The 15,377-nt window shown below is 45.4% G+C and overlaps 1 protein-coding gene across 1 annotated transcript in view; it reads right to left on the bottom strand.

Annotated features, from left to right (window-relative positions):
- Positions 1-15,377, bottom strand: part of CA10 (carbonic anhydrase 10) — a gene marked incomplete at both ends in the record, with an annotated part of 532,584 nt that overhangs the window by 18,029 nt on the left and 499,178 nt on the right. Inside the window, 2 exons of the mRNA XM_080712393.1 lie at positions 3,400-3,472; positions 8,598-8,693. Coding sequence (XP_080568519.1) covers positions 3,400-3,472; positions 8,598-8,693 — 169 coding nt within the window. The remainder of the gene's footprint in view (positions 1-3,399; positions 3,473-8,597; positions 8,694-15,377) is intronic.

Here is a 15,377-nt window from a genome sequence, read left to right as displayed (position 1 = left end):
TCAGCCTTTATGGGTCACAGCAGTGAGAATGTTGGCTGAGACAGCCAGGATGAGCCTGGCCAGAGTGCCCACTGTGTTAGTTCTGAGGTAGGTTAATGTCCCTTCCAAACAGAAGCAGATGCAAAACAGCAAAGAGATGGCTCTTCAGACTGAACTAGAGTTTCAGTGAAGAGAAAAATATGTGGACATGCTTTTCAAAGTATCAGGGTTGGGTTACAATTAGTTTTAAGACCTCAGAGCTAAGTTTTCATTGCTCCAGAGGAAGAAAACATGATAGGAAGGAATCTGCATAGGAAACAGAACCCATAATCTCCAGTTGGGAGAAAAAAATATGGTTCAAGATGGGGAGATGTCCACTCTCCTCACTCCCATCTCCATGGGAGGACTTTGACGTTGGGATTGTGTTGGCTAATGAAAAGTGAACAGAAGTGTGTGTGTGTGTGTGTGTGTGTGTGTGTGTGTGTGTGTGTGTATGTGTGTGTGTTGGAGGAGCTGCTGACTGCTCTCTATTTCACTTGCAAGTATGGAATCAGGATACCCTAATAGGTGCCCTGAGCAGGTATCACTTTTTGCACACAACATCTGGGCCTGTGCTGTCTCTGGCGGAGCCTTGTGAAATACTTCCAGGCTCCTCCCCTTCTCTGACTGCTGTGTGCTAGTGACTGGGTCCTGTTCCAGAACCTTTGCTTGCCATGACTGGGTCAAACGTCCACAGCCCTGAGGCCTCAGGGATTTTAGACAGATGGAAGAGAGCTGAGGTTTCCTGCTGAACAAATCAATCCTTTCCTGCCAGTGTCCTGGGCATAAGGGGTGGGGCCATCCCCGCCTCTCAGGCCATCATTATCCCTGCAGCGCTGCTCCTTCAGATATGTGACCAAGCTTGCTGTTATTATAGGTCCTCCATTATTCCCTGCTGGAGTGTAAGAGGACAGAATGCCTGTCATTAGAGGGCGGAGGCAGTCACCTCTCCCCAGGCAGGTCAGGGTCTCTATATCTTGCTTAAACTCCCTTTCTCTTGCTCTGGCCCCAGCAGGTGTGGGGCAGGAGGGACAGATGAAGAACAGGAGGGTCCTGCTGTGCTTCTAATAGTGTCTTCAGAGGTGGATAAGGCCCTGATCACTCTTGGCATTAACTCCTTTGAGTGACATCAAGATCTGTCTCCAGAACATCTCACTCTCCTGCCTCTCTGGCTTTTCATTGCTACCGAGGAGGCCACTTGTTCCTGCATGAACTCGGGCCTTACCAGTGTTCACTGCGTAGACTTCATCTCTTAGGCACTACAACCAAGAGCTGATGGTGAAGATAGAGCTGTCTCTGAATTATTGGCTGTCTCTCTCTCTCTCTCTCTCTCTCTCTCTCTCTCTCTCTCTCTCGCTCTCGCTCTCGCTCTCGCTCTCGCTCTCGCTCTCGCTCTCCCCCCTCCCCTTTATTTTTTATTTTGAATATACTGGGGACATTCTACCTCCAAGCTATACCCCCATCCCCATCCCTTTTTATTTTTTATACTGAAATAAGGTCTTGCTAAGTTACTGAGGGGCTTGCTAAGTTGCCGAGGCTAGCCTCGAAACTGCAGTCCTCCTATCTCAGCATCCCAAGTACTGGGATTACAGGCAGGCACCAGGATACCTGGATTGGCAGTCTCTTTGGCACTTTCCAAGTTAGAATGCTACCTCTACCTGTGAAACTTTGACTTCCTCTTTTTTTCCTTCCCCTTTTCCCTTCTTTTCTCTCTTCTTTCTCTTCCCTTTTCTTTCTTCTCCCTTTCTCTCCTGTCCCCTCCCCTGCTCCTCCCTCTGTGGCAGCAACCATATTACGTAACATTAATCAGACAACCGGCTGGGGTGGGGAGACCAGGCCCCCTAATGATTGACTGTGTGCGTGGCAATCTGTCGGACTGTGTGTTGGGGCTTAATGCGCAATTTCACAGCTTTTCACGGTCTCTAAACTGCAAATGCAAGATTATTTGAAAACATTTTATTTAATTTTCATGCTTTTTTAATCAAAAAAGTTAAAAGAATAATAATCTTTTATGGGCAGTTATAAATGTGCTGTTTACACGCAAGGCAGAAATATCTCCCTTAGCTGAGCAATCTAAGTGTGTGCTTAGAGGGGACTCCAGGAGAATACTGATGAGGAAGGGCACAGTGTGTTTGGAGACAACTGAATTCATTGTTCTTCATGATATCTATCTAGGTGGAGCAACTCTCCAGGCTCATCACCCTGGTAGCTTCCCCGCCCCAACCTCTTCATATGAGAGTGATCCAGCAGTGAGCACTTTGTGGCTAGGGCTGGTGTGCCTGTGCCATTTTTACGTTCTTACAGGAAGTTTGTTGAATGAATAAGTGAGTGAATGGAAGTTGTTTATATTCTCCCTCCAGATGCCGGAGGTGAGACTTGTAAACCCTTACGCTATCTTTTCCACAACACTACTGGAGGTAGAAGCAACTGACACAGCTGAGGTCCCGATTCTATGAAGGACACACTGATGAGAGGTGGGGGAATTAGAAGATTTGCATGTTGGTTTTTCCTTTGGTGAAAATCATTATTTACCTGTTGATGGATTCAGAACACTAGACCCAAAGACGTTAGAAACCTGAAGTTCAACTTTTTCACTTAACAGATAAGGAAACTTAATCCAAATGCGGAATGTCCTTGAATAAGGACAATGCTAAAACTTAAAGTCCAGTTTCCTGCTGTCTTCTAATTAGGTACGAACCCTCCTTATCCCATTCTGATTTCTTTTGCTTTTTGGTGCATGCTATCACATGACGTTCCCCAAGCACTGCAACTTCTAGGATTGCTGTGGGTAGCAGCTCCTTCATTTCTCTTTCCCTTCCACTTAGAATTGTTCTCTTTTTTTTTGCTAAAGAGGTCTGGGGTGTAACACTCTGGAAATCTAAGAAAGCTGGAGAGAGTCCTCTAGGTCCAGGGGCCACAGAGAATGCAGGAAGATGCCATGGTGCCCCCTCCAGGGAAGGAGGCCCGGACACCAGGAGAGGAAGAACGGGACCAGTGTGAAGTTGGAGCCAAAGTACCTGGTAGGTGCTTCTTCAATCGCAAACGTGGCAAAGTCCCAACTATGTACAGCTGACATGGAGTCAGTCAGCCGGCAGAGTCCCCAAGCTCATTACCACTCCACGGGCTAACGATGACCACATCATCATAATCATTATTGCCTTAGACAGGCATGGATGACAAAGACACCCTGGGGACTTCTGCTTGAAATGAGCTGCTTCTTCACCAGCCCTGACTCTCCAGAGTGACTTTCTCCAGAATTAAAGGAACACGAAGCTGAAAGGGGCCCACAGAGAGCCCCGAGCCTCGTTTCTGGCTTCCAGTCTTCCAACGGGACTAACCTTTACAGAGTAGTTGTTGGAGAAGAAATTGAACCAAACTTACTTTTATATGTTATTCTTGTGATAGTATCTCTGTTGAGCATTCGATTAAGAAATGGGTTTGATGAATCAGAAACCTAGGGAGGGAAAGAAAGAATTAATGACTGGGCAGCACTCTCCTGAAATGAATGTCCTTTCCACCTGGTTCACTCATACTGAGCATCCACCATGCACCAGAGTCTGATGGCTGGGAATTTAGAGATCAGAGGCATAGACCCTATTCTATAAAAACCTCCCAGTCTTAATAAGGAAGACAGGTAAAGGATCAAGTTAGGATAGAGTCCCAGGTATGACCATTTCGAGGAATCTGGGGAGATGAGGCATGAGGTGCATCTGGAAGGATGGAAGGAAGTTTGCAGTGTTTTGATGGTAGAGCATGGAAAAGGAGGGAAGGGAAAATGTTCCATATCGAGGACCAACATACTCACGGATGTGGGGGAGTGAGAATCACAGTGTAGCTGGAGAATCAGACATGCTTCTGCATATATCTCAGGGCATGGGGAAGGGTGAGGGTGAGGCTAGAGAGGCAGGCAGAGCTAACTCGTATTAGGCTTTGAATGCCATGTTAGGTCATTTCAATTTTATTCTGTAGGAATGAGGAATTGTTAAAATGTTGAGCAAGAATATGGAGTGATGTTAGGAAAGGAATATTTAAGTACAGAGTGAGGGAGAAAGGGTGTCTAGAATAGGGGTATCAGGAGATGATGCCAATCAAATATATCCTTCAGCCATATAATTCAATCATCCATCCATCCATCCATCCATCCATCCATCCATCTGATAAATATTTACCAAGTGCCTATAATGAGCCAAACATTGTACCAGATGTTCATGGATAGGTTCCCCTTTCACGTTCATGCTCCAAATCCCCCCTTTGGGAGAGGAAGCTAAACTGCCTAGGGGCTTAGAGCCCGGGAACCGCCATTGATGAGATCAGAATGTGGCCCCGCAGAACTGCCTCCACCGTTTCCTCAATGCCTCCTTTACTCAGCCTTTCCCAAGACCCACTGTTCATCCTCATCATTTCTTTCCTGACTCCCTCAGCTCTGCTCTGCTCTGCAATTTATGCCTCAGCTGCTAATCGGATGTTGTGACACATCAATGTTTTAAATCTGATTTATTCTGAGGGTTGGAAAAATGGCAGCAGGTGATTATTATTATTAGATAAGCAACAGGTAATTTTAGTTTGGAGGAAGCACAGACTCTTTGCCTTCCCTCCATCTGCCTCTCTTTTCCTACAGTTCCCTGGGTGTGTTGTGGTGATCTTGGTGCTCAATGTAGGTAAAGTTCCTCCCTCCCCCTACATGGAGAAAAGTCCTAAACGTTGTCTCTCCCTGGAAACCTTAGTACCAAAATTAGCTCTACTGTGACATACTGTTTAACATATAAAGAGAGCCCTGGAATCTTGTGTTCCTGCTGATGCATTCCACGAAAGAAGGAGGGCCAAAAAAAAGTTACGGCAGGCAAGGGAGTTGTCGTGTCCCTTAATTGATGGGTGCCTTGGGCTCCTAGGACCTGGTGAATTCGGGGAGCACCAGTGTTGACACCAGCCCCTTTGAGCTGATTCAAAATAATTGAAAAATTTCCAAAGCGCACACAGATGATTTGTGGGCACCAGTGTGTTGGCTGTGTGGGCGAGAGGATAAAATATGTACTTGGTATAAGTGAGCTTAAGTGGGAAGTTAATGGTGTGTGATTGAGCAGCAATTATAGCCAAATCTCAGTTCCCTGTGGTCATGGGAAGGATGGGGGATTAGTAGAGGAAAGATAAATAAAACCCACAGATAAACATGTCTCTTCTTTTAAGTAGTAACTCCAAGCTGCCTATGGCTCAGCTTTTGAGCAGCGTGACCTCTCTAGAGCTCTAAATTACCTAGATGTGGGCTTCTCATCTACTGTTCCTGCCTAGTCCACAAGGAGCTGGGAAGGGGAGGCAGGGAGGTTAGGAGGAAGGGAGGATGCCTACTAGAGACTGCTCATCCTTAGAGACAAATGGCCCATTTGATTTCATTTCTTTCTTTTGTGGTATGTGGTGGTATTAGATTGAATCCAGGGCATTCAACCTCTCTGCTACATCCTTATCTCTTTTAGTTTTTATTTTGGAACAGGGTCTTGCTAGGTAGATGAGGGTCTCCCTAAATTACTGAGACTGGCCTTGAACCTGTGGTCATCCTGTCCCATCCCCCAAGTACTGGGATTACAGCTGCACACCACCATACCCAGCTCGTTAATTTCATTTCTGGGTACTAGTGCCTAGCAGAAGGCTGGCCTGTATTCTGTACTTCATCAAAGTGTTGAGATAAGTGACGGACAAGTGTGGAGTTGACTATCTGGGAACTGGTTACATGAAACAAATAAATAAAAATTCCAATGGCTAATTTTGAGATGGAGCCAGAAGATTTCATGTTTGTCAGGGAGAGAATGGGCGCATCCCTAGGGGCCAAACTAGCCGAGAGGATGTAGGGTTGAGAGGACACAGGATGTGGGTTCCTCCCAACAATGTGCATAGAAGCAACAAGGACCAAGCCCTACATTGGTGGTGATCTCAGAGGAGTGAGTGTTTCTGCAAGAGCTGTGAAACGTGCCAGCAGTTTGCTGTTGAAAAGACCGGCTGCCCAGCGGCCTATCAATCACTCTGTCAGCTGTAATGTGCTTGTATTTCCACAATGACATTTACTAACTCAGGAGCTTTGAGCAAAAGAAGGCAAAGTCAGGGGCCCAGACACCCTTCACAGGATAGGAATTATTGGGACAGGCAGGTTGTCCTGTGGGAGTGGCTCATGGAAGGTTGGCACTGGGAATGCTCCCAGGGGAGGTAGGCTCTTGGACACACAGGACAATATGAGACATCTCGGTAGGCTTCCTAACAGTGAGTATAGCCCAGGCCGGAAGCACTAACTGGTTTTCAACATCATAACTGGGGCTGAAGGTGGGATACAGGAGTCTGCCCTGAGCTGTAGGTGGCAGAGGGGAGCGAGGGGGATGTGCTAAAATGTCCCTTTCTCTTCTTTTGGTCTTATCATTTTCCCCTAGCTCTGTTGGGGAGGCACATGATGGGAATAAGGTCATGAGTATCAAAGTCAGGAAAGACTTGCATTTCTCTCCTGACTGGGCTAGGGCAAACTATGTGAACATGAGTAAATGCCAAAGGTTCTCAGCTCCCTTTCTCCATCTGTAAGATGTGGACACAAATGCCCAACTCATAGGTTCATTATTAGGGTTAAATGATAAAAAAAAATAGATGCAAAACACACAGCACCGTGCCTGGCATCAGGAACCTGCTGTTTCTTTTTCCAGGGACTGTTGCTAGGACTGGTTTCTTTGAGATATTACGTCAGGTGCCAAGAAAGCAGAAAAGCCTAAAAATATGCTTTCCTGGCCAAACACCCTGCCTCTTTTTGCTAATAACAAACTAGAGAATTTTGAAGTTGTGTCCAGGGCCAGCGACCTGTCACAGATGCCCCTGGCCAGTGCAGAGGTTTGCCTTGTCCTAACCCAGATGAGGGCAAGGAGAAGGGGTGGAGGAGGCTTAGAGTCTGGGAGGATGACCAGACAGGGTCAAGTGCTGCTTGCACAGGAGCATACCTTTGGGGAGGGAGTGGAGCCCCAGGGGTACACCAGGTGCCCCTTCTGAGCAGTGATGATGTCACCGAGAGCCTCCATGCTGTGTGGTGAATGGTGGGTTTCTTTTTTCTTTTTTAAATTTTGTCTGTTTCAAGAAGGAGTCTTGTAATTTTGCCTAGGCTGGGCTTCCTTGAACTTGACCTCTTCCCACCTCAATCCCATCTTTGCAGCTGGGATAGCAGGTGTGTACCACTGCACCCAGCAGAACACTGGGTTTCTATTGCTTATCCGATTCTCAGAAAGAGGTTGGGCTACTTTCTCTCACCATCTGGTTAACACTTTCCCAGGGGCTAGCACAGCGACTTCTGACTTTTGGAATGGCCACCTACTGCTGGTTTAATATATACATTATTTTTTTGTGTGTGGTATTGGGGATGGAACCCAGGGGCATTGTACCTCTGAACTACACCCCAGCCCTATTTTTTAGTATTAAAAAACATTTTTTTTTGTGGGTATGGGGCTGGAACCCAGGGGCATTTGACCTCTGAGCTATAACCCCTGCAATTTTTTATTCTTTATTTTGAAACCGGGTCTCACTGAATTGCAGAGGGCCTCACTAGGTAGCTGAGGCTGTCCGGAACTGCGACCCTCCAATCTCTGCCTCTGTAATGCTGGGATTACAAGCGTGCGCCACCACGCCTGACCTTAATATATAAATTCTAATTGGAAAGATTTCCCTGAAAATGTTTGTTTATCTGCTTCATTCTATGTCTGCCGAAATGTTAAAGGTAATTAAAAATAAACAAATTAGAATGTGCTTGGTTAGAGGTCTTTTTAAACCATTCTACCTCCGGGCTACACTCCCAGACCTACTTTTTATACGTTTTTATTGGAAACAGGGTCTCTTAAACCAGCGCGGCTGGCTTCGAACCTGCAAGATCCTCCTGTCTCCGCCTCCCAAGCCAGGGGATTACAAGCGTGCGCCACCACGCCCGGCCTTGGTGGAGGTTTTATGCTGCTCTTACTGCCTGTCAGGGAGAGGTGGCACTGGCCTAAAACACCCAGAAGTCAGCATGAGGGACTTTGCCCTATTCTCCCTGCGTTGCTTATGAGGCCACCTGAGATGGAGAGGGGAAAGGTAGAGGTGGGGAGCCAGGGGAACTGTTCAGTGAAGTGCCCACTGGGGAGGGACTTTTCAAATTTCCCAGCTTTCCTAGGGTGAGCCAGCTGATGGGCAGGTGTTCAGTCCTAGGGGACATCTGTGAGCACAAACCCCTCCCCGTCTGCTATTACATCCTCCTAATCCCACTGCATTAAGGGGGAACCTGAAACTTGTCCCTGAACCCAGCACACTTTTTCTCTTCAAGACAGAAGCTGCGTAAACTTCAGGCCCTGCTGCTCTGAAGTGGAGCCCATTTATTTTCTTTTTTTTTTTTCCATCTTGCTCCAGGGGAGTGCATTTTTCATGAATGTCGTGAATATGAAAGTTATGAAACCCTGCGGCAGCACTTCTTAGGCATGGACCTTCATCCATATCACCTCCTTTAAATTCTGTCTCCAACAGAGACCGTAGGCTGAAATTCTGACCGGGATGGGGAACCACAAGGAAAGCAGAGTGAAAGAATGTGAGACACTTACTTTTATAAATATAGAAACGACCACCAATCCGTTTGGACTCTTCGCAGCCTCTGTGACATTTGTATATAACTCGTGGTTATAGTGGATGAGCTGCACCTGGCAGGAGGGAAGACAAGAATAAGAACGCAGCGCAGCATCATAAGGTGGGCGGCGCAGTAAAAGCCCTATGCAAGCAGGACCTGCGTTGGATATAGAAGAACACTGGAAAGACAGGGCTTTATTTTATTTATTTATTTATTTATTTATTTATTTATTTATTTATTTATTTTTGTGGTGCTGGGGTTCCTGGAAGCCCTTCTACCTCTGGGCTATGCTGCCAGACCTATTTTTTATATTTTTATTTGGAAACAGGGTCTCTTAAGCCAGCGTGGCTGGCTTCGAACCTGCGCGATCCTCCTGTCTCTGCCTCCCAAGCGCGGGGATTACAAGTGTGCGCCACCACGCTTGGCCCAAGACAGGGCTTTAATTAAAGCCATTTCAGAGACCTCTGTAGGCACGTGTCTGTGTGTAAAACACACACATACATAGATACACACACACACACACACACACACACATACAAAACTCCCCATGCGTATTTGCACATTTTTCTGGTAACACGCATGCTTTTAACAAGCTCAGTGCCCATCTGGTCTGGGCTCCCTCCTAGGACACTTCCCCTAAAGTGCGTGTTAAGTGAATTTTCCTTGTTAGGCATGAAATAGCCCAGCAGGGGCATGGTGCTTTCCTGGCTGCCTCAGCAGCTGCCACTGGCAGGGAGTAAATCTTCCTGGCAGCCTTGGGGCAAGCAGAGAGCTGTTAGGTACAGAGTCAGCCCCGTGGCTCTGAGAGGAGGCCAGTCTGTGGGACAAGGTGGTTCTAATGGGGAGAGGGCTGACGGCTCAGTGTCTGAAGCACCAGTCTGCAAAGGCCACCTGGTCGTGCAGGACTTTGCCTCCTCCTCCTTCACAGAGGACCACAGCCTGCCCGCTGAGCCCTCGTGCAACTGGTGGTGTGGGGATCAAAAGCAGCCATGGACCCAGGCTCTAATGAGTTAGTTTTTCTCTCTGTTACTTAATTTTTTAAGAACTCATTTTTTTTTTTTTTTTGGTGGTACTGGGGTTCCTGGAAGCCCTTCTACCTCTGGGCTACACTCCTAGACCTATTTTTATATTTTTTTATTTGGAAACAGGGTCTCTTTAAGCCAGCGCGGCTGGCTTCAAACCTGTGTGATCCTCCTGTCTCCACCTCCTAAGCACGGGGATTACAAGTGTGCGCCACCACACCCGGCAAAAGCACTGATTTTTAGACACAAACAAACACATTACATTACCCCACATCACTAATATTCAGTTGCTTCCTCTGAAAAAATGGGCACTATTTATATATCTCAGAGCTGTGGATAGACTTTTTTTTTTTTTTCCAGGCATGGTAGCCTATGCCTGTAATCTCAGTACTTGAGAGGCTTCAAGGGGATTGGAAGTTCGAGGCCAGCCTCAGCAACTTAGTGAGACCTTGTTTTAAAATAACAAAGTAAAATAGGGCTGGGAGTGTAGCTCAGAGGTAGACTGCTCTTGGTATCAATCCCTAGTCTCCTCACAACACCCAACACATAAAATTTTTTTGAACAGCATGGAAGTATAATTTTTTGTAAAAACTTAAAAAATACAAAAGTGAGTCTCCCCCACTTCTGTTGAATTCCAGTCCAAGTGATGCTTCCATTAAGTTTAGATTATATTTTTCCTTCTGTACCTTCTTTTGTGCTTTTAATCACACACATGCGCACATACAAATAGGGTTTGAAACAATAGAAAAGTAATTATTCATAATCATGATTCTGAACCTGATTTTTAAAAATGTGAGAATAGTTTGTGACTAATGTATGAAATAATGTTCCAGACCATTAGCAATCAGGGAAATGCAAATCAAAGCTACACTGAGATTCCATCTAACTCTAGTGAGAATGCTAATCATCAAGAACACAAACAATAACAAATGCTAGTGAGGATGTAGAGAAAGAGGAACTCTTCTACACTATCAGTGGGATTGTAAATGAGTATAACCAATATAGAGATAAGTACGGAGGGTTCTCAAAAGACTAGGAGTGAAACCTCCATTTGACTCAGCCATACCATTCTTCAGTATCTTCCCAAAAGAATGAAAGTGAGAATATCATACACACCCAAGTTCATAGCAGCACAATTCACAATAGCCAAATTTTGGAACCAATGTAGGTGTCCATCAACAAATGAATGGACAAAGCATATATTGTATATACACACATGGCATTTTACTTAGCCATAAAGAAGAAAAAATTATGTCATTTGCAGGAAAATGGATGGAACTAGAGAATATTATGCTAAGTGTGATCAACTGGTCTCAAAAAGTCAAGGGTTTTCTCTTGTTATGTAGAAGCTAGAGAGAAAACAGGACTCCAGATAGATGAGGAGAGAAACCAGTAAAACAGTGAAAAGAGTTGGGGGAAGGAGATAAAAAGGGGAAAAATGAGACTTGGGGAAGGGAACACTTCAAATAATGTCATATCCATATATGAAGGTATCACTACCAATCTTGATAACATGTATAGGGAGGGAAAAAGGGGGAGTGGGGTGGCATATGAAGAGAAATATACCAAGGAGTGTGTGCAAGTATGAATGTATCATTTTGAATCTCACTGTGATATATAATCACAGTCGTACCAATTATAATATAAAAAAGAATTGGTCTTTTGCTATCTTTTTATTTTTTATTTTTCTTGTAGTACTGGAGATTGAACCCAGGGACATTCTATCTCTGAGCTACACCCCCAGCTCTATTTTCTATTCTTTATTTTGAAACAGGGTGTCACTGAGTTTCAAAGGGTCTCACTAAATATCTGAGGCTGTCTGTGAACCACAATCCGCCTGTCTCAGCCTCCCAAATGTTGGGATTACAAGCGTGCGCATCACACCTGGCTATGGCTATCTTTTTAAGCCAGTGTGAGCCGGGCGTGGTGGCGCACGCTTGTAATCCCTGCGCTTGGGAGACTGAGACAGGAGGATCGCATGGGTTCAAAGCCAGCCTCAGCTACTTAGTGAGGCTTTCAGCAACTTAGTGAGACTCTCTTTCCAAATAAAATATAAAAAAGGTCTGGGAGTATAGCCTGGAGGTAGAAAGCCTCCGGGTTCCACCCCCAGTACCACCAAAAATAAATAAATAAATAAATAAAAATAAAATAAAATCTAAACCAGTGCAGATAGATCTACCTGCCATACTCTGCTGTGCAAGTGCCCATAACATACTTAACTCTTCTCTCACCGGCTTCCAGGTTGTTTCCACTGTTTTTTTGGTCTCTTATGAAGAATGTCACAGCAAGTCTACCATATATCTTTCTGTTAAGGTGTTAGTACTTTCCACAGACTGATTTGAGAATCTAATAAGGTAGTGCATGTTAAAGTATTTCTTGACATAAGAGAGTATTCATTATTGCCGACATTCTGTGCTGTATGAAGCAAGGAGTGGGGAGGGCAATGATTAGGAAAGGTGCTTTTCCTTTAACTTTAGGAAGACCATCTCTAACACAGTGCTTCACAGTCTTTGCTATGTATCCAGGTCACCAGGGTGCTTTGAAAGCCCACAGATGGATGCCTACCTGCTCCCTTCAATTCCGGCCTTACTGATTTTGAGTGGGAACCAGGCACAGATATTTGCTAAACGCCCTTTGGTCAAAGGGCAGCTGGAGTTGAGAACCAGTGCAGCATCAATGAGCATCAATAGCCCGCCTGTGCCTTCTCAGATCCAAGTGTGTGCCGAACATTCCAAGTCAGGGGAGTGTCTCACGCAGAGAGCACACGTTATTGCTGCTTCTGAGACGTCCAGTTTGCTTATGGCTTTTTGACTTGTGAATTTTGCCAGTGGAGATGTCTCTGCTGTCTAAAGGGAGACCACAGGCAGAGCAGGTGAATGCTGTGCCTGTGTAGGAACTGTGTTTGTTGGTGCCCTGCCCTCGATCCCCACACAACCGGGACTTTTTGCAGGTAGAAAGGTGTTGCCCTGTGGAAGAGCCAGAGCTGTGAGTTTTTCTCACACATGACACACCTGCTTTCCAGTGCTGAGCGAGCTTTTTAAATGAGAATGAGACACATGATGCCATCTGCTAGGAATTTCCCACCAGCCTCCTAGCCAGCGCCTTAAGACAGGCATTGAAATTGCAGCGTGCTCTTAACATCAGAGCAGGGGAGAAGAAGGTAATCCAGGGAGCGATCTTTCTTTTCAATTTGCAAGCTGGAAGAGAACAGGGAGAAGTCTCCTGGGATGTGGAAGGCCCCACAGGGAGAAGGATTCTGCCTATGGCTGGAGGCTTTGAGCAAGGAGCTGATGAGTGCAGGGGGGAGCTGCGCTCTACTTCAAGCTCTTGTTAAGACACTGGGGATTTTGATTTGATGTCTTACCTCCTCTTTCTTCTAAGATGAATTTCCTAGGATTTCAATATTATGAGCTTTAGTTTCTACTTGCAGACAGATGATGGATGCCTGATGTGTTTGGATGAACTGTATGAAGTTGCTTTTGTTTTTCCCCAGCCAGATACAGAGGCGACAGTTCAAGGCTCTCTACCCACATGCAGCATACATGGGATTGGGTGGGCCTGGGGTAAGGGGCTTGGTGGTTTGTCCTGCTGTGGATGTGGGCTTGGGGTGAGGCACCGTGCAAGGTACATCCTGCTACCCTGCTGGGGACAGAGGGTCCGATTGGAAGGTAGGTGGTGACCCCTCCACAGGGATCTTCTTACCACTTACAGGTAGCACTTTAAATCCAAACCCTATAAAACCAGAAATTTGAATAACTTAGATGGACTTTAAACTGTAGTTAAACTGAGCCTCAAATTGGTGGCTTAGTGTAATCATAGCTGCAGACATGAAATAGGTGACCAGCATGTGATTATTCAATCTTCTTTTATTTATTTATTTTATTTATTTATTTTTGGCACTGAAGATGGAACCCAGGGACATTCTACTTCTGAGCTACACCCCCAGCCTTTTTTGTTTTTTATTTTGAAACAGGGTCTCGTTAAGTTTCTGAGAGTCTCACTATGTTGCTGGGTCTGGCCTCATACCAGGGATCCTCCTGTGAGCCTCCCAAGTACGGGGATTACAAAGGAAGGCCACCACGCCTGACAATTGTTGCACCTTCTGAGCGACTGTGAGAGGCAGCTAAGATGACAAAATGGAACTGCTTACAAGAGCCAACTCTTTGAGGGCTAATGCTGACATGCTAACAAAACACCAGATTTGGCTGTCGATTAAAAGAGATGCCCCAAGAAGAGCCTTTGCTAGCCTAGGTGAAAACATCATCTTAAAAGAACCAAACCTGGATTCTGAAAATTATGTAGTATGTATGTATGTATGTATGTATGTATGTATGTATGTATTTATGGTGCTGGGGATGGAACCCAGAGGCTTTCTACCTCCGGACTATACTCTCAGACCTATTTCCTATTTTATTTGGAAACAGGGTGTCACTAAGTTGCAGAGAGCCTCACTAAGTAGCTGAGACTGGCTTCGAACCTGTGCGATACTTCTGTCTCAGCCTCCCAAGTGTTGGGATTACAAGCGTGCGCCACCATGCTTGGCTAGCAATCTTGACTATTTATTAACTGTAGCTGGCTAGCCTCCTTGAATTTTCTAGAAATGTAAGACTGAGAAATGGCAGTCCTAGAGGAAGAAATGAGATATCACTGGTCGTTTTTCACGATGTTCACATATAGCAGGTGCTATGATATAGTACATTCTCTGTATCTAAGTACACTGATGCAGGCTGGGGGTGTAGCTCAGTAGTAGAGCACTCACCTAGCATGCACAAGGCCCTGGGTTCCAACCCTAGCGTGGCAGAAAAAAAAATAGAAAAAAATAAGTGACCTGATGTGTCCTTGTGTGACACAAGCCTGAACCTTATGTTCTCATTTTAGAAATATTGTATTACTTCCATCCTTTACAGGGGACCACAATTCATTGGTCCCAAAATCCTTTGAGGGCAACCATGTGCTGATCCCAGTTAGAATAAGATTGATAAAGTCCCTGCTCTCCTAAAGATAGTTTTAGATAGGGAAAGATACTTTAAAAGAAACAAAACATAATTTTGTCTCATGCATTGAAAAATAGCAGTGGGAAGACTTGGGTGCATGTGTGGAAGTAGAAGCTACCTCTGGTAGTGCAGCTAGGCAGCTAGGCAGGTGCCATTTGAGCTGAATTCTGGTGATGAAGAGAAGCCAGGCATGCAAAGATTGGAGGCAGGCACATTGTTTTCACAGAGCACAGCTGGCGTGAAGAGCCTGCTTTGGGGATAAGCAGCAAGACTGGCTGGGGGAGAGCAAAGGTGGTTCAGGATGGAACAGCTCACACAGGACTTGGTATATTTTATTTCAAGTGTAATAAGTCATTGATGTTAAGGGAAAAATCAATTTATTTGATGTGCATCTTTAAAAGATCATATAACTGGGTGTGGTGGTGTACATCTGCTATAATCCCATTTCTTTGGAGGCTGAGACAGGAGGATTGTAGGTTCAAGGCCAGCCTTAGCAACTCAGTGAGACCCTGTTTCAAAATAAAAAACAAAAAGGGTTGGGGGTATAGTTTGAGGATAGATGATAGAATGTCCCTGGATTCAATTTCCAGTACCAAAAGAGAAAAAGAGAGAGAGAAAGAGAAAGTGAGAAAGAGAGAGAGAGAGAGAGAGAGAGAGAGAGAGAGAGAGAGAGAGAGAGAGAGAATCCCTCTCACATCTGAGAAGGGCATAGTGGAAGCAGAGGCAGAGGAGGCCTGTGTA

Source organism: Muscardinus avellanarius (genome assembly GCF_963383645.1).
Source record: "Muscardinus avellanarius genome assembly, chromosome: 16".
Classification (NCBI taxonomy): domain Eukaryota; kingdom Metazoa; phylum Chordata; class Mammalia; order Rodentia; family Gliridae; genus Muscardinus; species Muscardinus avellanarius.
The sequence above is the reverse complement of the archived record's forward strand: the minus strand, read 5'-3'. Positions and strand labels throughout refer to the sequence as shown.